The sequence below is a fragment of the Ipomoea nil genome, unplaced genomic scaffold (genome assembly GCF_001879475.1).
Source record: "Ipomoea nil cultivar Tokyo-kokei standard unplaced genomic scaffold, Asagao_1.1 scaffold2480, whole genome shotgun sequence".
NCBI lineage: Eukaryota > Viridiplantae > Streptophyta > Magnoliopsida > Solanales > Convolvulaceae > Ipomoea > Ipomoea nil.
The window spans coordinates 3,691,253-3,719,244 of record NW_017618908.1 but is presented as its reverse complement, the minus strand read 5'-3'; the positions used below and the strand labels follow the sequence as shown (position 1 = coordinate 3,719,244).

General features: G+C 34.1%; 3 protein-coding genes across 8 annotated transcripts; all 3 read right to left on the bottom strand.

The window, feature by feature from the left end:
* Positions 1-317: 317 nt before the first annotated feature.
* LOC109153322 lies at positions 318-5,257 on the bottom strand. 4 transcript variants are annotated; one of them, XM_019301219.1, is made up of 11 exons: positions 5,060-5,257; positions 4,913-4,964; positions 4,655-4,780; positions 4,053-4,142; positions 3,936-3,949; positions 2,765-3,849; positions 2,438-2,669; positions 1,720-1,855; positions 1,252-1,346; positions 1,012-1,135; positions 318-689 (listed from the first exon to the last, which is right to left on the bottom strand). In XM_019301219.1, exons 1-11 carry the CDS (start codon positions 5,149-5,151, stop codon positions 621-623), a joined length of 2,115 nt encoding a protein of 704 aa, XP_019156764.1. In that variant the 5' UTR covers positions 5,152-5,257; the 3' UTR covers positions 318-620. The 4 variants fall into 4 exon arrangements, with proteins under 4 accessions (XP_019156764.1, XP_019156762.1, XP_019156761.1 ...); XM_019301217.1 differs by having other exon boundaries at positions 2,765-3,949; positions 4,049-4,142; XM_019301216.1 differs by having other exon boundaries at positions 2,765-4,142.
* A 7,806-nt stretch (positions 5,258-13,063) lies between these two features.
* LOC109153117 (ABSCISIC ACID-INSENSITIVE 5-like protein 5) lies at positions 13,064-16,756 on the bottom strand. 2 transcript variants are annotated; one of them, XM_019300900.1, is made up of 5 exons: positions 16,651-16,754; positions 14,995-16,217; positions 14,443-14,514; positions 14,319-14,348; positions 13,064-13,419 (listed from the first exon to the last, which is right to left on the bottom strand). In XM_019300900.1, exons 2-5 carry the CDS (start codon positions 16,171-16,173, stop codon positions 13,345-13,347), a joined length of 1,356 nt encoding a protein of 451 aa, XP_019156445.1. In that variant the 5' UTR covers positions 16,174-16,217; positions 16,651-16,754; the 3' UTR covers positions 13,064-13,344. The 2 variants fall into 2 exon arrangements, with proteins under 2 accessions (XP_019156445.1, XP_019156444.1); XM_019300899.1 differs by lacking the exon at positions 13,064-13,419 and adding an exon at positions 13,426-13,914 and having other exon boundaries at positions 14,253-14,348; positions 16,651-16,756.
* A 7,105-nt stretch (positions 16,757-23,861) lies between these two features.
* Positions 23,862-26,738, bottom strand: LOC109153118 (protein DCL, chloroplastic-like). Of its 2 annotated transcripts, none has more exons than XM_019300901.1 (3): positions 26,153-26,734; positions 25,160-25,274; positions 23,862-24,260 (listed from the first exon to the last, which is right to left on the bottom strand). In XM_019300901.1, the coding sequence occupies exons 1-3, from the start codon at positions 26,542-26,544 to the stop codon at positions 24,087-24,089; spliced, it is 681 nt and encodes a 226-aa protein (XP_019156446.1). In that variant the 5' UTR covers positions 26,545-26,734; the 3' UTR covers positions 23,862-24,086. The 2 variants fall into 2 exon arrangements, with proteins under 2 accessions (XP_019156446.1, XP_019156447.1); XM_019300902.1 differs by lacking the exon at positions 23,862-24,260 and adding an exon at positions 25,036-25,083 and having other exon boundaries at positions 25,115-25,274; positions 26,153-26,738.
* Positions 26,739-27,992: the final 1,254 nt, after the last annotated feature.

The following is a 27,992-nucleotide window of genomic DNA, read 5'->3' as shown; positions in this document are numbered from 1 at the left end:
CTTCTTCACATTACAAAAAATTATAAAAAATCTTCAATTGGGAAGGCAAAATGAAGAAAAATAAAAAGAAATAGCTTTACCAGTGTACTTTTTTTCAAATATAATCTCAATAAAGTAAAGGAGACTTGTGACTTTTTTTTCTCATTCACATCATATATTTAAATTCATCCCACTTAATTAATATCTTCTGATTAATTATGACTATTAATATTGGCAGCTTGTAAAGAAGCAGAATTTTTTTTTAGACCACCACATAGCAATTATCCGAAAATATTTAAAATATACTAATTGAAAAAATTACTCCATAACAAATGAGAAAACACAGAATACGTTTACTCCATGAAAATGAAGAATCAAAGTAAACACAATGTTAAATTCTACATTTTGTCCGCTAATTAAAATACTCAGTGGATATTGATCAAAAGGGGCTAGTTCATCCATTTGACACTGACAGTTAATGTACTCCGTATTACACAAGTGTGTGCAAGAATATGTTGATAAATGCTAATACATATACATATGTACGAATTGAGATTTGAGAAGAGCCAAAGATGTTCGCAGTACTACAGTAGGACCATGTAAAGTCTTGGTTTGATGCTGACCTCGGACTCGCATGTCTGCTATGAGGAAGATTTAATGAAGTAGGCAGTGATTGCTTTCAGCTTGCCATTTAAGAAATTTTTCTCCACCTAGGACCACAGACAAGGTAGAGTTAAAATTTATATAGGGAGGACGGATACTTTGTTACTCCGTATTTCCAAATGCATTATAGTATATAATAATTCGCAGCCATTTAAAATCACCTCCAACCCTCAATGCCCCTCATGATTCACTTTTTTTGTTCCAACCACCCCACATGTCACAACCCTCCTCAAACCATTCTTTTTAAGGCAGTAACAGCCGCCTTGATCAGAGAATATATTATTGTGAAGATGGATACAAAAATAAGATCTAGGAGACCCTTGTATATATAGAAGTTTGCAACCATGAAAAAGGATTTAGGACAAATACCTCTAGTGACCATGGTGGATTGGCGGATAAAGCAAGCTCAGCCAATTGGTTGATATCAACATTTTTAGGAAGGAACATAACAACTTTAGGAGCAATTCCCGTGGCAATGTTGAAGAGAAAATGCCTGATAGATATAGACAAATTAGATACACAATGCTATGGTCACTATGAAAAGGAAAGTAACTATCAAAGTTAGTAGAGGACTAGAGGCCATATACAGCCAAAGTCAAGCAAACATACCCATCATGTGGCTTAAGCATAGTTTGGATGTCAAATGTCTTAACCTTGGCATAATCAGGTCCACCCCATGGTGGCGACATGAAGACTACATCGACCTGCAATGAGACAAACACCATTTTTCAATAACATAGGACGAGTGAGGAGAAATAAATTTTTCTCCAACTTTATTGAATGAATGCAGCTAATATATATTCATTTGAAAATGGAAGAGTTGTGCCATAAATATGGTTTATAGCTCTTCAAGTACATATTATAACATGGCCTTTAAGACCACCAACTTCAGCAGGTGAAAGAGCTGTGCAGGATATTCCGGGAATATCACAAAGTCAATAACAATTCCTACATGCCAGAAGGGCATATACAAATATACAATAAGCAATTATTTAAACTCTGCATCTATTTCAAATATCTAATGCAAATAAGACATCCAAACAGTCGCACAGAATAATGGGACAAAGAAATTAATACCTTCAACATTGGAGCCAATGTCAAGGAATCTCCTCGAATGAAATCTATCTGGTCACTAACTCCATAGATGGCTGCATTATGTTGTGCGTAGTCAATTTTATTCGGATCAATATCAATGGCAATTACATGTCTACACCTGAAAAGGGTTGGGTATGAAAGTCACAGACAAATGTTGAAAGTTCTTTACAGCAAACAGAGAGTAATAAAGATATCCAGAGTTTTCTGCTATATGCAAATCAAAGAAGTAATGTAAATCATTGTCCTTGTGAGGTAAAATTAAAAATGAAAATAAAAAAATAAGCAAGATGCGTGAGCATCGGCAATGTCTGGCATGCCATTTTTACTCAAAATAATGTGTCGTAGACTCGTAGTGTGATAAAACTTCAAAGGAAACCAAAAGCAATGGCTAGAAAGAATATGTAGCATTATCAATACTATATAATGGACATCTGAAGCATGCCTAACATGCCTTAGCCAGAATGGACAGGAATTCCAGGATTTAGTCCAAATTAACTTCAGAATGTAGATTGTAGAAAGAGAGAAACTATGTTACTAAAATCAACAAAGGTGTAACTCACAGCATTATTACCAACTCTCTAATTTCAGTAAAACAGTCTTTACATTTTTTAATACATTAGAGATATGTAATGGTGCAATTTTAACCACTAGGGAAATTAGGGCTTGAAATAATAGGAAGGAGAGAAATCAGAATGCTCACCTTTGTGCAAATTGAATTGCATTTCCACCAACTCCAGTGAAGAAATCAACTAAAGTACCATTTGCACAACGATGTGCATGATGCTTCGCTATGGACTCAGGAGTAACAGAGAACCATCCTTCTTCATCCATTTGAATGCCTTCATCATATTTTGAAAATAAACGATACCTTTGACACCAGTATTTACTCAAACCAGGATAAAACCCTTCAATTATCAACGGGAATTGAGACTCTGTTGGAGAAAAAGATAGGTTAAGGAGATATAAAACATTTTACTTGTAGACTCAGTGAGTAAAAGAGTAAATGAGATCTGAACAACTGGCATACCTCCACTTCCTACGGATAAATTCTGTTTGGACTTCACTCTCCTCGATTTCTTTTTTCTTTTTGCAGAACTGATGTGACAGGAAATGTCAGCAACGAGTTCATCTCCAACTGAATCATGAAGCTGTTGATCTAACAATCCAATATCCCCCTTGTGTTCTTCTGATAAGTCAAGACTAGGTTGTGTACCACAAGAAAGAAGCTGATCAGCAGATTCTTCAAAACCATAAAGGGTGACATCCAAGTTAGCAATATCATTCTCTGGCTCTGTCGCCTTATCTGTGATATTAATAAACGCTAGCTCTTCTATTTCTGGATTTGGGTCCCATGTACATTCAACTTCATCTCCAATTGAATCATGAAGCTGTTGATCTAACAATGCAATATCCCCTTTGTGTTCTTCTAATAAGTCAAGAGTAGGTTGTGCACCACAAGAAAGAAACTGATCAGCAGATTCTTCAAAACCAGCAAGAGTCACATCCAAGTTAGCTATATCATTCTCTGGCTCTGTTGCCTTATCTGCAATATTAATAAACACTAGCTCTTCTATTTCTGGAGGCGGGTCCCATGTACATTCAAATTTATCTCCAAATGAGTCATGCAGCTGTTGATCTAACAATCCAATATCCCCTTTGTGTTCTTTTGATAAGTCAAGGGTAGGTTGTGCAGCACAAGAAAGAAGCTGATCAGCAGGTTCTTCAAAACCAGCAAGAGTGACATCCATGTTAGCTATATCATTCTCTGGTTCTGTTGCCTTGTCTTTGATATTAATAAACACTAACTCTTCCATTCCTGGAGGTGGGTCCCATGTACATTCTTGTGAAATAAGATTATAAAAGTAGTTCCTCGAGTAAAAGTTGTCCCAATACACCTTCCAATCACCAAAACCACTTCTACCATCATGGTTAACTGCTAAGGTGGACTCCACACAAATAGACTCCATGGGGTCTCCTGTTAGGTCCTTGCTATCACATACAGCACCAACTATCCCATCTAAAGATAAGTGCTCCATAACTCCAACGTCTTCACTTAGTAAAATATCATGACATGTAGACTTGGAATTTAATTCTTGGTCCTGCCCAAGATCACTGGGAATAAATTCATAAATTGTAGATTTAGCACTAGACGAAGTTGAGCTGATTGAATCTTTCACTCTAGCAGGGATATGACAAACCTCATCAACACTAGCTGCATTATCAAAGGTTGACAATTCACTCTCTCTTCCTATTAACAAGCAAGACAATGATTCACTTGTTTTGTGCAGAATTGTAGAAGATGCATACCCACCCACCATTTCTTCTATAGGCTCTTGCAAACCATCTTGAGTGGGAATTGTATGCTTCTTCTTTTGCTTTCTCTTTCCTCCAGGTGTTTCATTCCTCTATGGAAACAAAAATAATCAAATCACCAGATGAATTAAAAATAAAATCTAGGTATATAAATGAATAGCCTTAATATCTAGACTACTGCAATCCACCATATCCGCTACTCACAAGGGGGTGAAAACACAAAGAGAAGTGTCAAAAGAAATGAGATCAATTTGAAAAAGTGCATTTATCCAATAAATTTTTTTAGGACTGGCATCATGTTTCAAAAAAATTTCATAAAATAGATTATCCACTATAAGTTCCCTAGGAGTTCAATCTATGCAGGTCATATGCACTGGCACAACACAAATAATTCGCGAAGTAAAATAACAATGCTCTTAAGTCTTAACTTCAAATTCACTCGCATTTTTCACCATTCCTAAAACAGGATACAGTAAACATTAAACCAATGTCAGGCTAACAAGTCTCATCATAAGCTACAACTTTGTAAACCGAGCATCATCTTCGACCTTACTGTCAAAAAGAAAAAAAATGCATATGCGAAAACAATTTTTTAACATGATACCTGCTTGGTGTGGAATGACATAGGGAGCCCCATTCCACTCATCAGTTTGGCAAGCTCCATATCTTCTGGTAAGAAATCAAATTCCGAATTAATATTTGAATCAACAGCATCTTCATGGATGGCTCTCTACGCAGAAAAAATAAACGAAATAAAATCAAACAACTAAATCTCAATATTTACTCTCACTGCGACCACCAAATCAGCTCTAACCAAATCCAATAGAAATAATATAAGAAACGTAAACTTAGCATAGCTCACCGTAGCTTCCGTAGAAGCCAAGCATCGTTGAGCTTCATACGAAGTATCATCCCTGTAACCGTAAATACTTAGGTATTATTCCGACGAATTTAAGAAAAAAATCAAAATTAACATGCTTATATCGCCAAAATTTTCGATTAAACGTACGAGAGATAAATTTCGGTGAGCTTGAAGAGAGAGCCGAGAGCTTTGATTGCCGGGGGCGTTTCTTCTTCAACAGCGGGGGCGGGGCTTCCCATCTTTCTGCTGAGATTTCTGTCCGAACGAGAAACGAAACGCAGAGCTTACAAGTTACGATACTATGGGAGAAGAATGGAAGTTATGTTTGTACCACTGTGCTCCGACTTGAGTCAATAAAGCTGGACTTATTCTCAACGACGTCGTTTAGTACCCTGGCCCTAGCCCCTAGAGGACTGTAACGTCGCCGTCTTGGTTGACGTGAGCTGTTTTGCATGCGCACAATTTTGGGGATTTTAATTGAAATAAGACAAAGGATGTATTTGGTAAACATAATTGAAAAGCTATAAGCTAGGAGTTGAAAGTTGAAAAGTCATAAGCTCGGAGCTAAAAACTGAAAAGATGTTAAACTAGCTGTTTGATTGAAAATGTTTGGTAAAATTAACTTTTTGATAAGCTGATAAATGTAAAAAAGACTAAAAAAGACATATTCATAAAATTTAAATTAGTTTGTTTACATATTAGAATTTAACATTTTGTCTTTTAAAAAAAATAACATTTTGAAATAAAACTATTAACATAATCATGATTTAGCATCTCATAATGAAGTACCAATACTGTTGCAAATCTCATAATAATAATAATAATAATAATATTATTATTATTATTATTATTATTATTATTATTATTATTATTATTATTTGTGGTGAAAGTTGCGGATAAAAGAGAAGAAAATAGTTTTAATTGGCAGAGGTAAATTATGTTATTTCTTTAAAACAACAAGGATAAGGATGGAAAAAAAGTTATGAAGCTAGAAGCTTATTTTGAAACGCTACCTAAAGTAGCGTTCCAAAATAAGCTCTTATTTTAAGCTAGGAGCTTATTTTATGAACATTACCAAACAGAGCTTATAGATTATTAATAGCTTAATATAAGCTATAAGCTCTGCCAAACAGAGCCAAAATAAAATGGAATTAGGCATACAAAAGGAAAATAGTCAAAATACTACATGTACTTTCACTTTATATTTCAAACTTTTACTTCCACACATAAAATATTGATGTAGACGCTTGTATTGAGACGCACATTAAAAATATATATATAAATATACGTGCCTGTCACATCAGGGAGCAAAATTTAGAGAATATGATTTGTGAGTCTATGTAGTAGAACTCCATACAAAAATAAGATGTTTCTAAAAATTAGATAAAATTAGAAAAAAAAAATATTTTTAGAAAATGTCAAATGCATTTTTCACAAGTGTTCTCTTCAAAAGCATTCTTTTAGTCTATGTAGTTTTTTTTTTTTTAAATACTATTGACTCTTTCCTCCACTAAGACTTGATCTCAGCACAAAGTGCTTGGCGGGATAATATATTTTAATAAAGGGAAAAGTGCATTTTTCGTCCCTAAGTTATAGGGTAATGGTAGGATTCGTCCCTAAGTGTTGTAAATACCCACTTTTCATCCCTAAGTTATAAGCTATGATGCAATTTTCGTCCTTTTTCTAACAGAGGTGTTAAGTGACTGTTTAATGTAAGGGTAATTCTGTCCAAACACATTTAGGCTCATTATTAATTTAATATTTCCCTAATTATACTCTTTCCCTAATTATACTCTTGTACTCTTGCGTAGACTGGGTCATTTCTTTTATCATTTTTTCATATTTTAAACATGCAAAATTTATGATGTTAAAAATTGTTTTTGAGATGCTCCGGCTAGTAAGTACACAAAAATTTTAAAACAACACTCAAGACTTTCAATAAATATAATATTGATTTCTTTCAATATATTGAAATGTTGGTAGTTTTCAACACAAAAGACTTTCAAAATTAAAGTGATTCACAAAAATCATTCCAGAACTTACCTATTAACTACTTAGCTTGTATTAAATATTGGTTGCATTACAAAAAATAAAAATAAAAAATTCAAGATCTAAGCAGCATTCAAAAAGCCTTCTAAACCTACATACTAATTGATGCTATAAAGCATCATCTTCATTTATGTTGTTTGGTCTTTCTTGGTGCATAACCTTGACTCAATTTTCTTTTTCTTGGTGACTTTCCAACTGTCTGTGATGGAGTTGTTTCTCTATGTATCTGTGTGCATTGGGGACCAAGGAGTTATGTTCTGCAAACAAAGAATTAGATAATTGTAGTGCATTGAAAATCAAAGTTTTTGCAAATTTACATATTATCTTTAAAGAAAAAGAAAAATTTAAGAGTATTGACCAACCAATTCATCCTGCAAAGCATTAGAGATTATCATTTCAATGACATTATCATTTGGAACAAACCATGCAACAGCACTAGGGGGCTGGACTTAAACATTAGCAACTTCAACAGCAAGTGGTTCAACTTCAGCAGCTATATTAGCCACAGGGTGTTCAACTTCAACTTCAGTAGCAACAGGGTGTTCAACTTCAACTTCGGCAGGGGGTTCAACATCATTTTGCCTCTATTGAGAAAGTGTAATAAATGATAATGAAATTGTCGATATAGAAAACATAATGTAAAGACAAATACAAGTGTAATTACCTGGTTTTTGCAGCTACGCTTGTTATGGCCATATTGTCCACAAATTGAACACTTCTTTTTCTCACCCTTTCTTGATAACTTGCTAATTAGTTTATCACCCACAACAGATTCATTCTCAATAGGATCTCTCTTCCTTAGTTTTTTTGGTCTGCCTGGTTGCACTTTATACTTGGGTGGTAGTGGTGGTTTTTGGCCAGTTTTTGTCCATAAATCTGAGGGATGAATTGGCATTATTGCTGGTTTATAACTCCTCATATATGCTTCCACAGTATAGCAATGATGGACATAATCTTCAGGTACTTCCCCTTTTGTTCTAATTGCTGCAATGGCATGACTACAAGGGATTCCATTAAGATCCCACCTCCTACAACTGCAACATCTTTGATTCAAATTTACCTTGTAAGTCTTAAAAAAGCCAGAAATGTCTTCAACTTGGTAGTTGTCATCATTTGCTTTGTATGCTATCAAATCACCAGTGTGTGCCTTGTTTTGTTCAAGAATTTTTATGATTTTATGGCATATTTTCATTACACTTCCCTTCATTTTGTCTCTGTTCTTCTGCATCCTAGACATTAGGTAAATTCTCAAGCTCTCACACATTGTTAGTATGTACTTATCCCTTGCATGACGAATGGAGCTGTTAAATGACTCACACAAATTATTCAGCAGCATGTCAGACTTTAGATAATCAGAAAAATATGCCCTGCAAAAGTGTCTTGGTTCCCTATCTAATATCCATTGGGCAGCTTTTGGATTTAATAATCTCAAACCTTCCAAGTGCTTTTGAAATTCACTTTCTGTAGTTGATCTACAAGCAACCCAAAAATTCTGCTTCATGACTTGACCACCATATCCATCCTTGCTGAAATTAGCATGGAGATGCCTCACACAATGCCTATGTTCTATATATGGAAATAACTCTTCAAAAGTAGGTACTAATCCCTTTTGTTTATCAGAAATAAAGGTCCATCCAATGGGGTTTTGAGAAATATGAAGATCACCATCTAATAACTCAAGAAACCACTTCCAAGTTTCGTTTAACTCACCTTCAACCACAGCAAATGCAATTGGGTACATGTTGTTATTAGCATCTACTCCAACTGCACTTAATAATTGTCCTCCCTTTTGATTTCCCTTCAAATGGCATCCATCTACACCAATTAAGGGCCTACATCCATTTAAAAACCCTTCTTTACATGCACCATAACATATATACAGCCTCTTGAATCTACTCCTACCCTCCATTGAATAAGTGTTGTCCAAAATTAACTTCACAGTAGTGCCAGGGTTAGTTTTCTTAAGTTCTTCACAATAATCCGACAACAAATTATACTGATGATTTTGAGAACCAGTTACTAGCAACTTTGCCTTTTGCTTGGCCCTAAATGACTGAAATTTTGAAATATTGCATCTAAACTTTTTCTTCACATGCCTTTGGAATTGAACTCTGCCCCATTCCTCATTTAATTTGAATTCATCCTTATAATATTTGGCAAGAAATCCAGATTTAATCAGTTGATTGTCATGTTGTTCACCACAACTATGATTGAACCTATATGTTTTAATGGTAAAAGGACAATTTTCATTGCTCCTAGAACCAAATATAACCCAGTCACAATTTACATCCCTACACTTTGCTCTAACTCTCCTAGGCTCATTCTTCACAAAGTAGACATCCTTTTTTCTCAATGCTTCATACCTTTCAACTGCCCACTTAAACTCCTTGTTATCTTTAAAAATCATTCATTCTTGAAATTGAAAATCCTCCAAGTTGAATTTTGATTCACTAAAAACTAAACTAGAATTACTCCCTTCCTCCACATCAGAATTTGAACTAATACTCCTTAATTCATCTTCAGAATCAACACAATCTACTTCATTTATTTGGGCAATTGAACTACCAAATTCCTCTACAACATTTGTAGCTGCACTATCAGCAACATTACCATGTTCATCTTCACTTGAAAACTGAGAATCATCAAATTCACCATCTAATGATGTTGATTTTTCATTCTCAGAATTACAGTTACCCCCTTCACCACTATGTCCTTCATGTGAATCTAACAAACCAAAAGACTCGGTTAAAAAAAAAAAAAACAAACAAACCAAAATATATTTTACAATTAAACAAGTACAACACTAATCAACATTAAATAATGAAGACAAACAAAGAATAACAAATATACTATTCTGGTTTTATTCATACGTGGATCCAATATTTTTTTGATTACATAAACTAATTCATAAAAATTTCAAAACCCTAAACATGAAACTATTAAACAAATAACAAGAACTAATATTTTACCCAACAATCAATTAAACAAATACACAAATTTTTCAATTATATAAACTAATTTGTAAAATATTTAGAATCTAAATGCAAAACAATTAAACAAATATGGAGTAACATGAACTAACATTTAACCCAACAAGCAAACAAACAAAAACTAAGCCCTAAACATTAAAACAAAATAACGAAATTAAAGAAAAATATGCCTTGCAAAATTAACGAGAAATTGAATTGCTTAAACCTTCGAAAATTAACAAAGGGGAAGAACTTACACGGTAGAGTTCCCTTCCAGCCAAGTAATCGCCGATTAATCATCGAGAAATTTTTAGAATGCTTCATCTCTTGACCATCAATTTTGTGTGTTTGAAATATGAAAAAATAGTAGCGTGAACTGTGAAGTGGAAGAGTCAGTGTTGAAAACCTACGCAAGAGTATAATTAGGGAAATATTAAATTAATAATGAGCCTAAATGTGTTTGGACAGAATTACCCTTACATTAAACAGTCACTTAACACCTCTGTTAGAAAAAGGACGAAAATTGCATCATAGCTTATAACTTAGGGATGAAAAGTGGGTATTTACAACACTTAGGGACGAATCCTACAATTACCCTATAACTTAGGGACGAAAAATGCACTTTTCCCTTTAATAAATGTTACATTCTTAAATATGAACTAATTTAATGGTAAATGATAAAGGGAACAAAGCAATTTTTATTTTATTTTTTTTGTATTAAATTGCTTGAGCCTTGTAAAGGATGCTAAGGAGTATTATATATTCAGAATTAATTTCACTTTTGGTCCCATGACTTTTGAGTTCTTATCACTTTTGGTGCACAACTTTAAATTTTTTCAATTTTGGTGCCTATCTTTGTTATTTTTATCAGTTTAGGTCCTTCTAGCCAAATTGACAATAAAATATTTCCAGATTTTTATATTTTAGGGGCAAAATCGTCATCCCATGGAAAGATCTTCAATATTTAAACAAAAGAAAAATCATATTAAGAGGAAAAGAAGAGTTTGTCAATGGTCGAAACTATAAATCCCATAGATCTGTTTGGTTTCTGCCCATCTTCCCCATTATTCTCATCATCAAACACCTATAGATATGATTTTACGGTGATTTTGTTTAGATATTGAAGATGTTTCCTTGGGATGACGATTTTACCCCTAACAATATAAAATCCAACAACATTTCGCTGTCAATTTGGCCGAAAATACCAAAATTGATAAAAATAACAAAGTTATGCACCAAAATTAAAAAATTTTAAAGTTGTGCACCAAAAGTGATAGAACATTAAAAGTCGTGGGACCAAAAGTGAAATTAATTCTATATATTCATAATTTGAACTTTGTAACTCCCAATTAAAAGGTGGAATGTCAATTTATACAATTAGATGAACCCACACGACATTAAACGATTAACTTGAGCTATTGATACACATAACAAATTTTGAAGAAAAAGTTTTGACATTAGTTACAACACACTTCTTTATTTTGTATTGAGTAATTGTTTATTTTGTTATGTAATGACTTTTTTGAACAAGAGTTACAACATGCTTCTTTAAAGGAATTATATCTTCAAATGTTTCTTAGAACTACATCATAATGTTGATTTGAGTTTATTGTCATTCGCCATAATCTTTATCTTATTGAACTTGAAAAAAAAAATGTTATAACCCCATCACTTATTTGGACTTGACAAAATATTATTATAGCCACATCAGTTATACTTTTTTTTATTTATTAATTGAGAACCAACTAAGTTATGCCAATAAATAATGTTATCAAAAAATTAAGTACGAAAAATAATGACACAAATCATGCATTATACAAAGGGTAAGGACTAAGGAATAATGACCTGTTCTTTCCTTTAATTCCAAAAAAAAAAAATAATAAAAAAAAATAATAATAATAATAATAATAAAATTAACATAGCTTGTTGGTATTTAAACTTTTGATATTAGTACCAATTAACTTATAACCCAACGACCCTTTTTGTAGATTTCTTAAATTGAAAGTCACAAGTTATGGACATATATTACATTGCAATAGAGTCAGTAATACAAAAAAAAAAAAAAAAAAAAAAAAAAAAAAAAAAAAAAGCTTAAAATCATTATATGTTGTACTAATCATGTTGTTTAAGCAATTGTTACAAGAATTTGAATTTTAGCAAACTTAGCTACAATTACGCTATTTTGTACTCAAGCTCCCCAAACACTCGTAAAAATAATATTATAACTGCTTCCAAGTTATTTATTATCTTATTACCTTATTATTACATACTAAAATTAGTACCTTAGGTCGATAAATTTGTCACTAAGCTAATAATTGAACCGTGTAAGCTGTAAAGCTGTTAGTATCTGTTCCATAACATTTTGCAGTTCTTGTATGGCCTAGGATGAAGACGAAGATTGGCTTTTAACAACAACAACAACAACAATATTATTATTATTATTATTATTTTGCATCCAAGTCACTAAAATACAATGTTGCAAAAAATCACGCCTAGACGCCGATCGATCGCCTAGAATTTCATCGTAATTGATGTTCTAGGCGGCCAATTAACTATTGTTCTGTGTTTTTCTAATGAACTATTTCACTTAAAATAACGTCATTTTGAGCAAAATAACCATAAATCGTTCAAATCCATCGCAAACTCAAAAAATCCATAATAAACAAAAATCGAAATAAGCTACTCTAACATTAATACTTTGTGAGTTGACTTTATAAAATTATGTTCTGATTTTTTAAATCTTTACATAATTTATAATTCTACATGTTTTTAAGTTAATATTTAATATTTTAATATTAGCTATTAAAGTATTAAATAATTTATAATTATCAAGTCTATTTTGATAAATAATTAATAATTATCAAGTCTTAAATAGATGCAAAGAACACCTAACGATTTTTACAATCTTGCTAAAATATAATGATGTGAAACTTATTTATCTACAGTAATAGGTCAAAATAACTAATTACACATTTTCTCTAGGTTCATGTGTTTAGTTGGATTTTTTTTTTTTTTTTTTTTTTTGGTTTAATTCAAGAATCTTAATTAAATTTTCTTGAATAGTTCAAGAACTTATTTGACCATTATCCTAATCCTATTTAACCCAGAAAGCCTGTAATAATTAAGGGTGTTAGAAGCAGAAAACTAGTCCTAGATATCTTCTAGTATAGGAACATGAAATTTTGCAGACCTAAATGATCTATATATCCATTCAACTAGATATTCTAAATTGCCTGCATATGTGCAGTGTAAACAAGGCAGATTCCAAGTAAAGAAGAAAAAGAAAATAAAGAAAAAGAGACTGATAACTCTCTTCTGATTTAAATTTTAAAGTGAATATATGATTCATTTCCATATTTACGAATGCCTAAACTCGATTTAGATGTATCCCAGCAATCAATGCCTGCGCTGCTTTTACCATGGACTTGTCTGTGTGCGTCTGAGGCATCGCCTTTTAGCTCCACGCTGAAGATTCATCATCTCAAGAACCTGCAGTTATAATACAGTTTGAATAAATTGAAGAACTTTAATTGATTGGATACAATAACAAGGCTGTTGTTGTGATAGTTCCAGAAATCATAACACTATGTTGATTATGCAGACTGGTCGATAATCAAATTAGACAGCTTTGTTCACTCTAATAAGACTGGGTTCAACTAGAAGATGAATGATCAGAAGCTAAGAACTTTAATCTTTGCCAAACTAATCTTCGGCATAAGTCATAAGAAATTCATCAATTGATCTACCCATCCTAACAGCTTTAATTTTTCCTTTAACCCAATGTTAGTATCGAATCTTCCCATCTTTACAATCATCTATTTTATCTTTTGTGACTTTTAACCAACACTTTCTCATCTAATAAGTGTCTGGATATACCTTTCAAGTTTCAACTAAATTATGAAAGCCAAATTTCTGGCAGTTTGATCTCCAACTCACCACATAGGAAAAGATATTCTACTTTACCACTTCTGAGCATGATGGCAATTCCTTTTGTTCTACGTGCTAACTACTTAGCCCCCAGAAGTTAACTCCAATGTTTTCTGAATGAATAATACACACAAACACACAACCTGTCCTAGGAAACTTCAGAATTTCGTTTTAGCTTAATATTAAGTTAAACCCCATATGGGAGGTTGTGAGTTCGAGCCTCAGTGGAGGCGTTATTGGTACTTTGTGCTTCAGTAGGTTGAGAAAGTAGTTATGAACATGAACAGATACTACATTGTAATAGAGTCAGTAGCATTCAAAAAAAAAAAAAAAAAAGTTAAACCCCTCGCCAGGTAGTAGGCTTGGGTTTGCATCCCATCCCCTACCATCCCCATTAAATGTACCCAAAAAGATAACAAAAATGATAAACCCAGAAGCAGTATATATAAAATTTGGTGTACCTGATTTTTCTGCATTTCCATCATCTCCGCCTGCAGCAAAAACAATGTACATATTCATGTCAGCGAAAAGGATATATAAAAGTGCTCATACATAAACGCATCACATAACAAATTCAACACTGACCTGTTTCTTACGTAGTTCTTGGTTTTCTTCTTTTAGTTTTGCAACTTCTGCTTCTAACTCCATAGTATATGCCTGGAAAGAAGTTAAACAGGCAGACACTACTCAGTGAAACTTATTTGCAACTAAAATATTGATTCTGGATCACATTCTTAAGCAAAGGAAAGTTAAAAAAGCATTTGTTTAGTACTGTTTCTTGCAGTTATTTAGAATAATGATGAAGGCACCAGCCATTCTATAGCTGATTATGAGTTTCATTTGTACAAGTCGTCAATACTCATTTATATGACCTTGTTGCAAATGTAAGTCACATAAACTAATAAAAGTTGAATGTTATAATAATAATAATAATCCTCAAAGCAACAAGAATTAGTAACTCGATCATTAATTTCCCTTCCTATTCTGTAAGTTTGACTACTATATATTTCATTTAAACCATTTTATACTCCTCAATCCCGAGATGGAACAATTAAATTTGAAACTTTCTTTAATTTGATAATACCATCATATTAATGAATGGAAACTTTACTATAATGCAAGCAAGACAGCAAGTACCTGCTTCCTGGCCCTTGATCTTGCAGCTGACTCTCGATTTTTTATCATTCTCCTCTGTCTCCTTTCAACGACCTTCTCCAGTGCACTGCCTTTCCTCCCCCTTACACTTCCATTGAAAGCATAAGGAGCTGGCGACACAGAAGAGGTATCTCCATTACTCTTGGTGAGCCCGTCTGATGAAACAGCTGGGGATCCTGTAGCAACGGTAACACCCCCACCCCCAGCTCCTAAAGCTACCAAACCCATCCCTCCACCCTGCAGGGCAGAGCCTTGAACTAGATTGCCATTGATTGCAGTATCGGGAATTCCCATAACCCCACCACCCTTCATTCCATTACTGCGTAATTGACCATTAGCCGGGATTGGCATTGGAGCACCATAGGCCAAGGGTGGTTGCTTAGGAAACAGCGGTTGCTGGTGGTGGTGGTGGTGGTTCTGCTCTACCTTTTGTTGTTGTGAAGTCCCGAGCTGTGGCTGAGAAGGCCTTGCCCTGCTCATGTTCAACATCAAATTAGCGGATTGGATACCAATTTCAGCGTTGTTTTCAGGCATCCTACCGCCCATTAATCCTGCGTTGTTGTTGTTCTGCCCAGCCTGCTGATACCCGAATCCTAGCCCAGAATTACTCACCAAATCACTAAATACTCCTCCACCATTAGTAACCTGTCCACCCATCTGTGTCTCTTCCCTCACAACCCCAGCTTTAGACAAGAACTCCTCAAGGGTCATCTCTCCCAAAGTGTGCTGCCTCTGAGGCATATTTGAGCCGCCAACACCACCACCACCACCACCGCCGCCACTCCCATCTTTCTCAACACAGTATTCCTTCATTATATCCCTCCAAACCTCATCAACAGTCTTCTGACTCAGTGTTCTTGGCAATGTCAAAGACCCTTGTCTCTGCAAATACCCACCACTAGGACCACTGTTCTGCTGCTGCCCACCACTAGCTGATCCCATGCTCTGATTCTCCTCTGCACTCCAAATATTCTTCAGCAACTCATCCATGTTCATAGACCCAAAATCCTTCCCAATCCCACCCCCCACCGCGCTCTGAAACTCATCAAAAGTCAAGGAATAAATCGACGACTGCCGCACCAGCCCAAAACTCCCCTGCCTTCCCCCACCATCCCCCAACTGCTCATTTCCAAAGTTCTTGAAGTTCAAATTACTCCCCATTTCAATCACCACTCCCACACAGCCTTCACAATCTCACTGAATTTCTAACAATCACAAAAAAAAAAAAAAAAAAAAAAAAAAAAAAAAGTATGTCAGATTAACAATCAATGAATCAAACACCTAAACCAGAAATCACAAAATTTAACCAGAAATTCACCACATTCCATCATAAAACATCGAAATTCCAAACACAAGCAACAGAGATTAAGCTTCAAGCAACCATTTAAAAGCAAAACAAAACATCTCAAAGCTTATTTTCCCCCAAAAACAATACTATTCCAATAAAGCAAGCCGATGATTCAACCAAGTAAAGCTAACAGAAAAAAACATCAAAGCAAAGCAAGCTCAAGCAGCTAAGAAGGAAAGCGAAGCAGCAATTAATCATCCCGGAGGCACAAAAATAAATGAATAAATAAACAAAAAGAGGAATTTGAAGGAGACAGAAATGGAGATTTTCATTTTTCCATTTTTGATTACCTTTTCTGAGATATTTAAAAATAAAAGATAAAATTTTCTCTCTTCTCAGGTGAATGCTTATAAAGAGTGCAAGCAGCCAAGACGGTTCTTGTCTGCAATGGTTCTATTCAAAGCGACAAATGGCTCGCTGCTGCTTTCTTTTTATTTTTATTTTTATTTTAGCGGAAAAAAAAAAAGAAAAAAAAAAAAAGAAAAAAAAAAAAGAAAAAAGAGGCAAATACGGAGTATTATTTACGGTGGGGCCCGGGCGGGACGAAACGCGAATGGTATGAGCAGTAGAGGTTGGTGGAGATCAGCCAATGGGAGACGGGCACGTTGGGAGAAGGATGGGCGCACACGTATCTGAAAGTGGACGGTCTGGATGGAGTCTTGAATGTTGATCAGATTGGGGAGGATGGGTCATGGGACAGTGACGCGGCATAAAGTATGCACGAGGCCGCAGCGTGAGAAAAACTATTCTAGGTGGGGGCATATTGGGTCCTCCCTTATTTCTTTTAATAATCATTTATAAAGCTTCCTTTTCTTCTTTTTTTTTTTTTGGTGAAAATGTATATCTCGTTTAATATTTTTAATTAAAATGTAATTATTTTTTATAAGTTCATATTACATGTCAAGGACTTTGTGATCTAGTACCAAGTTGTTATCTTATTTGAGAGGTTATGGGTTTAAACTTCAGTAGAGACAGTATATACTTATTCTTATATTGCGCAAGTTCTCTGTTGAGGGGGCGACTTTATAAAAATATGAAACATATTGACAATCAAAGGTACAAACCCCTAACCTTCATTGTAACCAAACACACGTTTTACCAACTAATCCAAATCATTTCTTATTAACAATCAACAGTTTTTATATACTAATACTCAAACGTATACTATATATACACTCAAAGATTATATATGGGGTGGGGGTGGGGGTAAGGGGGGCAGCTGACCCTCCTGCCCCCCTTTGGCTCCGTCCATGTAAATAAGTAATGCAAGATTATATATTATATATGAGAAGTTCATACATAAGTAATTGAAACTTTATAAAATCGATAGTCTAAATAAATACTACTTTTGATTTGAATTTTTCTAAGTATTCTTAATTCTCTTTTGAGTAGTATTGTCATTGCCATCTTCATCTTCACTATTTGTCATATTCTTTTGGTAGTGTGTTTTTGTAATTGGGAAATTAAAACAAAAAAGGGAAAAAACATTAGTGTCTAATAGACTAATGCTTGACACCAACATTTGCTTTTGCGAACATGAAAATGAAAAGAGGGGGAAAATAGAGGAAACGCTAGTGGTAGGCATACAACTACTCATCATTGACACTTGCTTGCACCTTACGAACAAGAAACTAAAACAAATATGGGAGAAAAAAACACCAGTGCCAGATAGATCGTTGCTCACCAGGCTACTGGCATTTTGCTTTGTAAGCATGTGTAAACACGAAAACATAAAGAAGAAAAATGGAAAAAATGTTAGTGATGGACAGATAGCTACTCATAATTAACACTTGCGTGCACCTTATGAACAAGAAATTAAAACGTAAAGGAGGGAAAGATGGAGGAGGGGGGAGAGGGGAAATATCAGTGGCGAACAACTCACTGTTAACATTTGCTTTGGAATATGTGCGAACACGGAAACAAAATAACAGGGTGGGGATAGATAATTGTCACTACTAACACTTGCTTACACCGTACGGATGAAAAATTAAAACAAAAAGGGGAAAAAATTAGTGTCTGATAGACTAATGCTTGACACTAACATTTGTTTTTGCGAACATGAAAACGAAAAGAGGGGAAAATAGAGAATGTTAGTGGTAGGCATACATGATACAACTACTCATCATTGACACTTGCTTGGACCTTACGAACAAGAAACTAAAACAAAAATGGGAAAAAAACACCAGTGCCAGATAGATCGTTGCTCACGACAGGCATTTTGTTTTGTAAGCATGTGTAAACACGAAAACATAAAGAAGAAAAATAGAAAAATGTTAGTGGTGGACAGATAGTTACTCATAACTAACACTTGCGTGCACCTTATGAACAAGAAATTAAAACGTAAAGGAGGGAAAGATGGAGGGGGAGGGGGGGGGGGGGGGTCTATGATGGACAAATAATTGTGGCGAACATATAACTATTGGAAAATACGAAGGGGGGATCCGGAAAAGAAAAGAAAACATTAGTGACAAATAGACAAATGCTCACAATTGACACTTGTTTGCACCTTATAATAGTAAATTAAAACAAAACGAAAGGTTAAAAAAAATCAGTGGCGGATAGACTGCTACTCACTAATGACATTTTCTTTTTAGGCATGTGTGAACACGAACACAGAAGGAGGGGTAGGGATAGATAGTTGCTCATGACTAACACTTGCTTGCAACTTATGAATAGGAAATTAAAACAAAAAGGGGGAAAAACAATAGTGGCGAATATATTGATGCTAGCCACTAACATTTGCTTTGCGAGCAGGTGTTAACCCGAAAATAAAAATGGGGATAAAATAGAGAAAATATTAGTGACGGACATATAACTGCTCACTACTAAAATTTGCTTTGCGAGCATGTTTTTGAAGGAATTTTGGTCACAACGAGAGTTGTGTCAAGATTCTAAGTCACTCATTGCATAATCATTCTTTCTTACTATGAAAATAGGGGAAATATGAGACTTTTGATGCTAATTGTGTTTGAAGGACTTAGAATTCCTCTATCACAAGAGTGAGGCAATTGCTAGTCCGTCCTAGCCATTGGTTATATGTTCAGAAGAGTAACTTGTAGACTAGGATACCTACACGCATCCCTTCAAATCCTTAGTTGTATGTTCTTTCCCCAATCCTTAGGATTGTGTTATACATCTAGAAGATAATGTTCTATAACTTGAATCTTATTGTCCTTATTTAGTGTTATCCCCTTGTTTATATGTGTGTTTATTATTTCTTATTTAGTTATAGGTGTCTTTGACTTCTTGTGTTTGCTTAGCTTTTGTGTATTTCATAAGGTTAAATTTTAATTGGTTGTTGTCACATATTGTATGTCATAAACTACATTCTTAGAGAGCGACATTGCACCTATGCACACTCTATACCTACATCACAAGTGTACCACATACACTTACACGTTATAAGTCGTGCTCCACATGTGATCTTACCTCTTTTTTTTAAAAAAATTATTATTAAACAATAATCTTGACCAAATATCTGGATACAAAGTTGCACCAGAATATTTAGCCAAGCCAAATATCCTCCATCCCCATTCCCCAATGTAGTATATGTGCATATTCCCTGATGTGGTGCCTTATATTTTTTGTGTATTGATTCCTCCTTTCGTAGGTATATTTATTCATGTGCATGCCTTTCTTTTTCTTCATCATGTTATGGTGTCTTTTCTAGCTGTATGTTTTGCCCTCAAACTCATATCCTTCTTTGTTTGTTTTCTTCTTCTTCTTTATTGGCTCTCTTTTTTATTCTTGTCCTTTGCTCAATCTCAGTGTGTTAAGAGTGTGTATGATGGTACACATAAATATTTAATGAAAGATATAAATAATCATTATATATATGTTTTTGTATGAAGCTTAATGCTAAATTATTTACAAATAAAACATTCACAAAAAAAATAAATAAATAAAAAAATTAAGATTGTGCCCTCAAAATGCAATGTTACCAATTAAGTTTGAACCATAAACTTAAAGTCTCTCACCTATTATCACAAGTAATTAAGTATGAACCACAAATTAAAGGTCCCTCACCCGTTACCACAAGTAATTAAGATTGAATCATAAATTTAAGACCCCTCACCATTCATAGAAACGGGTGAATAAGGTAAAGCGCAAGCGCAATTTGATTTAACTAGCCTATAGGTCTCAAATACTTGTTCACTAGTACTAACAATAATGTCAAATTTATACCTTATTTTTTTAGTTATTAATAGACTGAATTTTGTGTTCTGCCACTACTAATAAAGCAAAACTTATGAAATTATTTTGAATTCTACCTTATGGAAATTAAGAGCAGGACAAAAATTGTTGAAATTATCCAAGGAAGATCTGAGGAGGACAGACAAAAGTAAGAGAGTTGAAGTGGGGATGGCCTAGGTCAATAAAAGTTTTTCAAAGGGATAAGATCAGACGTGGCTGAAAATGGAACTGCTACCCTAATGGCAATCCAACTATTATGAAAAGATACCACCAAAAGAAAGGGGAAGAAATCAACATTAAAATACATAGATTTTAATGCATCTTATCACAGACCTCGATTTGTCAAATAAAAAATAAAATATTTTTTGTCAACTTATACTATTTTTTTTTTACCATTCTCAACCCAACTAATAAAACTATACGATCATAAGAGATATCATAGAAAGTTTCATATATATTATATTTGGTTGAAAATATATAGGCCAAGGCTTTCTACTTTTGCATCAGAAAATCTCACCTAACAGAGGATGATCTAAAAACCAGCCTCTGGGCCATCAACAATTGTGCCTAACACACAAACACTGCACTATCCCTATGCCTTTCTCTATTTTTAAAGCTATAGTGCACATTGGCAAATTATTGTGTGGACCATGCTGTATTAACCATAACAAAAAGTACATTTTTAATATATTAAAAGTACATTATTTGTGTACTGAATGTACACTATACAAAATAATATACTTTCAGTACTCAAATAATATACTTTCTCTGAATATAATGTACATCTTTAATATATTAAAAATAAATTATTTGTGTATTGAATGTATACTATTTGATAGTATGGTCCACACAGCTATGAGGATCATAGTCCACACAATAATGATTGGTGCACATTGCACATACACAACATAATGTACTTAGCCCAACACAATAAAATTTATCACCAGTAGAGGTTGCCTTTTACTAAGAAAAAACCTGTTGATCTTATAATTGTATTAGTAGTTCATGTATCAATTACCTCAAACTGTTGAATTAGTGTTAGGGATTTTTAATTACTATTAAATAAAAAATATTAGACAAAACAAGTGGCATTGTGGCAATACAAATTGAATGATTTTGAGGGAAGAAATGATAATTTCAAAGTGAATACTAATTTTGAGGGAAGAAATGATCTTTATATTTAGCAACTATAAAATACTAATTAAACTCACAATTTCTACTCCACTCAAATTTGTAATGTAGACATTTTTCTAGAAACCTATATAATGAAAGATAGCCTGTCACTGCTTGCTACATCAATGAGTAAAAACAATCATTATACAATGGACCAGGAGGATGATCCATATTGCAAGATAAACCACTAACATACAATTTCATATTTAATATACTAAAATTTCATTTTTAATGTACTACATGTTTATTTTTAGTATACTAAAAAAAAAAATGAACGTTCAATACATTAAAAATGAACCTTCAAATCCTTCGATATATTAAAAATGAAAATTTATTAGTGGTCCACCTTACAAAGTAAATCATGCCCCATGGTATAATTTGCCGAAAAAAAGTTAGTAAAAATTGGGAATACATATAGTAAAACTTTTAGCAATATTGTGATATTGATGAAATTTTGACTTCAAAGTCTAATATTCATAAATCTTCATTTTGTCTATATAAGAGGAAATATTGTCCACACACTCTATGCCTAACTTGAGAAGCTTCATTAAAACTTTTGACTTTCAAAAGCTTTTCCCTTGCCTACTTCAATTTTTAACTTTAAATTGTTATCCAAACAAGCACTAACATAGCAAATAATTGTCTTAATGATGTCACACCTAGAGCAATGTCTGGGGAAATCTCAATGAACACTATTCATAATTCATAATGATAATATTACTTCAATGACAATGAACATTCATAACAAGTGGGATGAATATTTTACCAAAAACTCACTGAGGTTGGTGAGCCCAGCAGGTTCATGTGATCTGCTTTGCTGGAGATAAAGAAAAGGCAAGGAACCTTACCAGCAAACAGCTATAAGTGGCAAACAATTTCACAAAGTCAGACCAAACCAAAGAAACAAAAAAGAACAAAAAGAAATTTGTGACCAAGCTCTTATCCTCTTTAAGACCTTAACCAAAAATGGGTAGAGCAAGGGGCAAAAAAATCCTCCCCAATGTCCTTTCCTGTGGCTGCAATAGCCAGTGGGAATGGATGGATCTCTCTCTATGTTATCTCACTCCAAACCATTGACAGATCGATGCAAACTATTACTCAAAAGATAAAAATGGCAGTTAACAGAATTATTTCCTATGGCTAATCACCAGCATGCCAAAACCTGTCTTAATTCAGTGACTACCTGGCATCATTAGCAAGTTAATGGTCCTGATCCCAAGCATATCAGACATCAAAGAAGTAAGGCATTGAAGTCAAGAAGATAAATATAGCTCTTTACCTCATGGAGATTGTATAAGTGTTCTAGTTGTATTCAGAACACATTACGTGTATATCATGTCTTTGATAGATCTATATCAACAAAAATTAAAGATAAAGTAACCAACACTTTGTGTTCCAGAAACAAGAAAACCCATGCGACTGCAGTTCAGAACAAGGCGAATTGATTAAACATGGACTAAAGTTATACTATAAAGTCATAACAAAAATAATTAAATTTTGACATAGCAATTCTTCCCGTCAAAGCTAAAGTTAGAATCAATACCATGGACTAAAATGACCACAAAGTACTATACAACTAGACGACTAGTAATAGGGTTACAAAGCAAATGCTGCATTCTTGTTTGGCAGGAAATGTCTAGCTTGTAAACATTTCATCATACCATTTCAGGATAGCCTAGGAGGGGTAGGCAGTACTTTTTGCGGAACTTGGCAATTAAAAAAAAAAAAAAATCATTTCCAATTTTGGCCTCTTGACTATTGTGTTTTTGAACTTTGTCTTCAAATTCAAAATGACCAAATTTGGTCCGTAACCATTACAAATGTGTCACTTTTACTCCTAATAGAGGACTAAAGTGACATTTTCAATAATTGAGGACCAAATCTAGTCTAGTTGATTTTAAACTCGAGAACCAAAAGTATTAAAACGCAATAGTCAAGGAACTAAAACTAAAATTAACTCCAAAAACATAATATATAAGGGTTTTTTTTTTGGATTAATATTTGAATTATGAAAATAATATACAACACCAGCACAATCAATACAGGGCTATATATTGGTTATAGTAAGTTTGAGGAGCAGCAAACCATCCGGACCAGGAAATCAAACCAGATTAGTGAAAAAAGATGATGGGGATGAAAGAAATAGTTAAACGCTCATCTAGGTAAAAGAAAGTTTTAAACAATCATCCTCCAACTGAAGATTTACAGAATTATACTCTGGTACTTTTCACAACATACTAAATGCAACAATTTACATCATCTTAGATCATTGCCCTTAAAGTGGTGGTTGCTCAAAGCAATAGGTCCAAGAATTTGTTTTCATAGAAGTTGGGATAACTACAAGTTCAAAACTATACCTTCACTCACGCGTACGCCTCTGAAAATGCCTAAGAATAAAGCTGTCAGCATAAAGTGGGTAGTTTTTCCTGATCAAGCCCTTTACGCACTTCCAGTAAGAAAAGTCAACAGATTCTCCATCGTTACGCACTATGAATAAACATCTTGATCTTCCAAAATTAGGGTGGTATCCTATCTGTAAACCAGAATCGATAATTGCAGCATTTCAGATTCAGATACAGGGCAATCTAATTATTTGAGTGAGACCTAATTCTTACACATGCAAGGTAGATGTTGTACAAGTCATGGCAATTTATTTTTTCAAAGCCTTCTCTGTTCTTTTTACAAAGGTTCTGGTACTATTTAGCAGAATAATTGCATGCACATTTTCTAGCATACTAGGCTGACAAGATTAGAAGAATTATTTTGGGGAAAACGCTGTGCTAGTAATTTCTTTTCATTTTGGGTAAATGCAGGTAGTTGAATAGTCAAATAGTCATTAAAAAAATTCCTTATACACAACCCCCTTGGTCTCTTGAAGCCATGTGAATATAGAAGTCTGGTTACAACTTGCAAATACTAAACAGATAAAGATAATCTACAAATTCAATTACTTATTTTCTTGAAGAAAAAGTACAAAAGAATCTCTTATCCTTCTGACTTCCACAAAATAAAATGATTACATCCACTTTTACACCTTTCAAGTATATCTTAATTCTTGCAATTTTTTGCTGCTAATTTTCCAAAATTATTACAAGTTTGTAGTGAGAAGAGTTACACCACTATGTAGATAATAATGATCGAGAAATCTTTAAAAATTATCATGTGCATGACAAAGATTTTCAAAGAACTTCTCATTTAAGAAATCACCTTCCTGTTATGATTGTGTGTGCAGTACTGCAGTCATGCTAAATTCATGGTGTATAGGATGAACACATGCAATGTGTCGTTTAACAATTCTGAGCAACATTCATGGACAAGAAATTCTACATATGTAAAATGTAAGTGGTGAAATGGATAGGAATAGATAGCCAGAAGCCCAGACAGATAGACAAATCTATGAATTAAGAAAAGGGGAAAGGAAGGGTTACATACAGTAATATAGTTAACACCACATCCAATCTTCTTTTCACCCTCTGGATGGTATGGAAGAAACCTTTCTAAAATAACTTTTTCATGCTCAAAGCTTAGTCTATCACCAGGTTCGTATCTGCCATGAAGAAAATCCCATCCGTAAATGACCTCACTTAACAATTAATATGCATTCAACAAAAATACAAATAAAAATAACAGGGGGATCACTCAAGCACCAGCCATTTGCCCATTTCTATGATGAGCAACACAACAATACGTTGAAAACACAAATTCTCACTGACAATGTAAAACCAACTTTACTCGCAATGCAGAGAAAGCAAGCATACACATACATATACATACCCATATAATTATGAGTTAGATGGCCAACTTGCACCAAGATTGCACATGGTCATGGTAACAGCTTACCAGGTATGTGCATACACCTGATTTATAACACTGATAGTGAGCTATATGCAAAATAGCAATAATCACAGTGATGGAAGGAAAGCATGCTGATGTTGCGTATGCTTGGTCGAGAGTGATCTTTATGTTCTTAGAAGTGTACTCTGTAGTAATACAATCAACTACGCTTAATTCGCCACACCACGAGCAACTGTTATGGCCATTATGAAGAAATCCTTTACTGAAGGAGATTGATTGGTGACATTTATATATGAATAATCATTATTTGAAGATATAACATATTAACATAGGTCTTCTAAAAGTTGGTCAGCTATTAGAAGTGCATTTGGTTGATAAACAATTTAGGAGGCATTGACATTTTTTAAATGCAGAACTTGCCTCACTACAAGTCAATAACATATAAGCAATGCATTATACTACCAAATAATGACAATTCGGTAAGTAGGTAACTCTTTCCCTACAGCTCAGCTGTTTTCATTAATTAATTTTCAAATAAACTATCAATGCGCGCAAAGCCATACTGGAACAACAATAATCAACAATTTTGAGGTTAAAATACTTGAAAGATGAAGCAAATAAATACTTTACCTTCCAGAATGAAGAATCATCCTAGCAAACCCCACAAGCGGAATGGTGTCCTCCAAAATCTTTTGCTCCCAATCAACCCAACTCTCTTCGTCACTCTTCTCATTCTCATCGTAATCCTCCTCCTCCTCCACTGGCTCTTCCTCTCCGGCAGGATCCAACGACGGCGTGGCCACCGGTTTCCTCAGCAGCTCCGAGCCGTAAGCGTCCTGGTCAGTCCCAATCCTGCCACCCTCAGAGCCGATCTTCAGCGCCGTCACGCACCGGCGAAACTCAGGTTGCCTCCACCCGTGAAATGAACGAGACGACGGCGGCGGCGAGAGTGAATGGCGAGACGACCGGATTCTGTTTAGGAGTTGAAGTTGCAAAGGTCTGGACGAAGAAATTGAAATCATTTCTATATAGATTAGCAAATCCAATAAACTTTCGCTAATTTCGTTATTACTATCGCGCGCAATTCAACATGATAATAGTTTCTCTCTATCGCTTTTGAACTTTGATTCTATGAAGAAGCTGCGAGTACTGAGAGCGTAGTGTTTTCAGTTGTTCACAGCTTTACACGTTGGGGAAGATTGAAAGAAGATAAAACCCGAACTCCCAAGGTGGGTTTTGGGTAAATGGATTCGGGTTCGGGTGATCTGCATGCGAATTTTGGGTCATACAAGTTATTTGTAATTGGAAAAATAGATAAATATGTCCATAAACTTTAGTTAAAACGTTAATTAGTCTCTTAAACTTTTAAAATGTGTTATTAAATTTATTAATATATTATTTTGCATTGTTTAATTTTAGGGCGTGCAAGATGAACAATAGCACAGATTCTCAAATTTTAAAGGACCCAATATTTATTTTGACAGTGCTACTTAATTTAAATTGAAAGTGGATTAAGGTATGAATTGTGATTTTTACATTTAGCTAGTGTTACACCCTTCGTACGTATTTGGAGTAAAAATCATATATTTTACGATAGTGATTTAAAAATTGCGCTTATAGTTCTGGTAGAGTCTCATTTATTTAAAAGAACGTTGCCACAAAAATTCAAAACCGACCATGTTATTTTGGTACATCGAAGTTTAAAAAGTGACTTGTAATCCATGCTACTAGATACTAGGGTTCTGGCGACTGGCGACAGCCGAACAGTTTGAGGATCAAATTTGGTGATTTTTCATAATTTTAAATTTCGTTAATTTGGTTCCTGAAAGAGTTTAATTGATGAAATTTTAAATAATTTGATTATCAAATTGGTTGAAATTGAAAATTATTGACTACATTGACAATTGAAAAACAATTGAGAAACTCAAATATTGATTTCCCCTAAACTAATACCGTAAAATATAAAAATCTAAAAAATTAATTAAAGGTGATGAAGACTCATTTATTGTAAATAGGGGTAGAAAGTAGAAACTAAGAATTGATTAGATGACTCATAATTTACCTAATTGCTAGGAGTTGGGTCAAGATTGGGCCTTGTAATCATTATATTCCATATCAAGAGGGATAATCAGCCTTATTGGCAAGCATTGTCAACCCAATGTGCGCCTCCAATTAAATACTCCGTATGAACTTTGATAACAACTTGATGTAAAGTGTAAACTCAAATACCTTTAGGTGGCGTTTGGTTCAGGTCATCTTTGATTACCTAGGTAATCTGAGTCTGGTAATGTTATATTACCTTGTTTGGTTCAAGTTATGAGATTACCTGGTAATGTTATATTACCAGAAAGCTGATGTGGCGGTAATGTTTCAAGGTAATGTGATTACCCCCATTTTTTTAGGTAATCTTAATTTGAATTATATATCCACAAATTCATAACTATATATCCACAGGTTCATAATTATATAT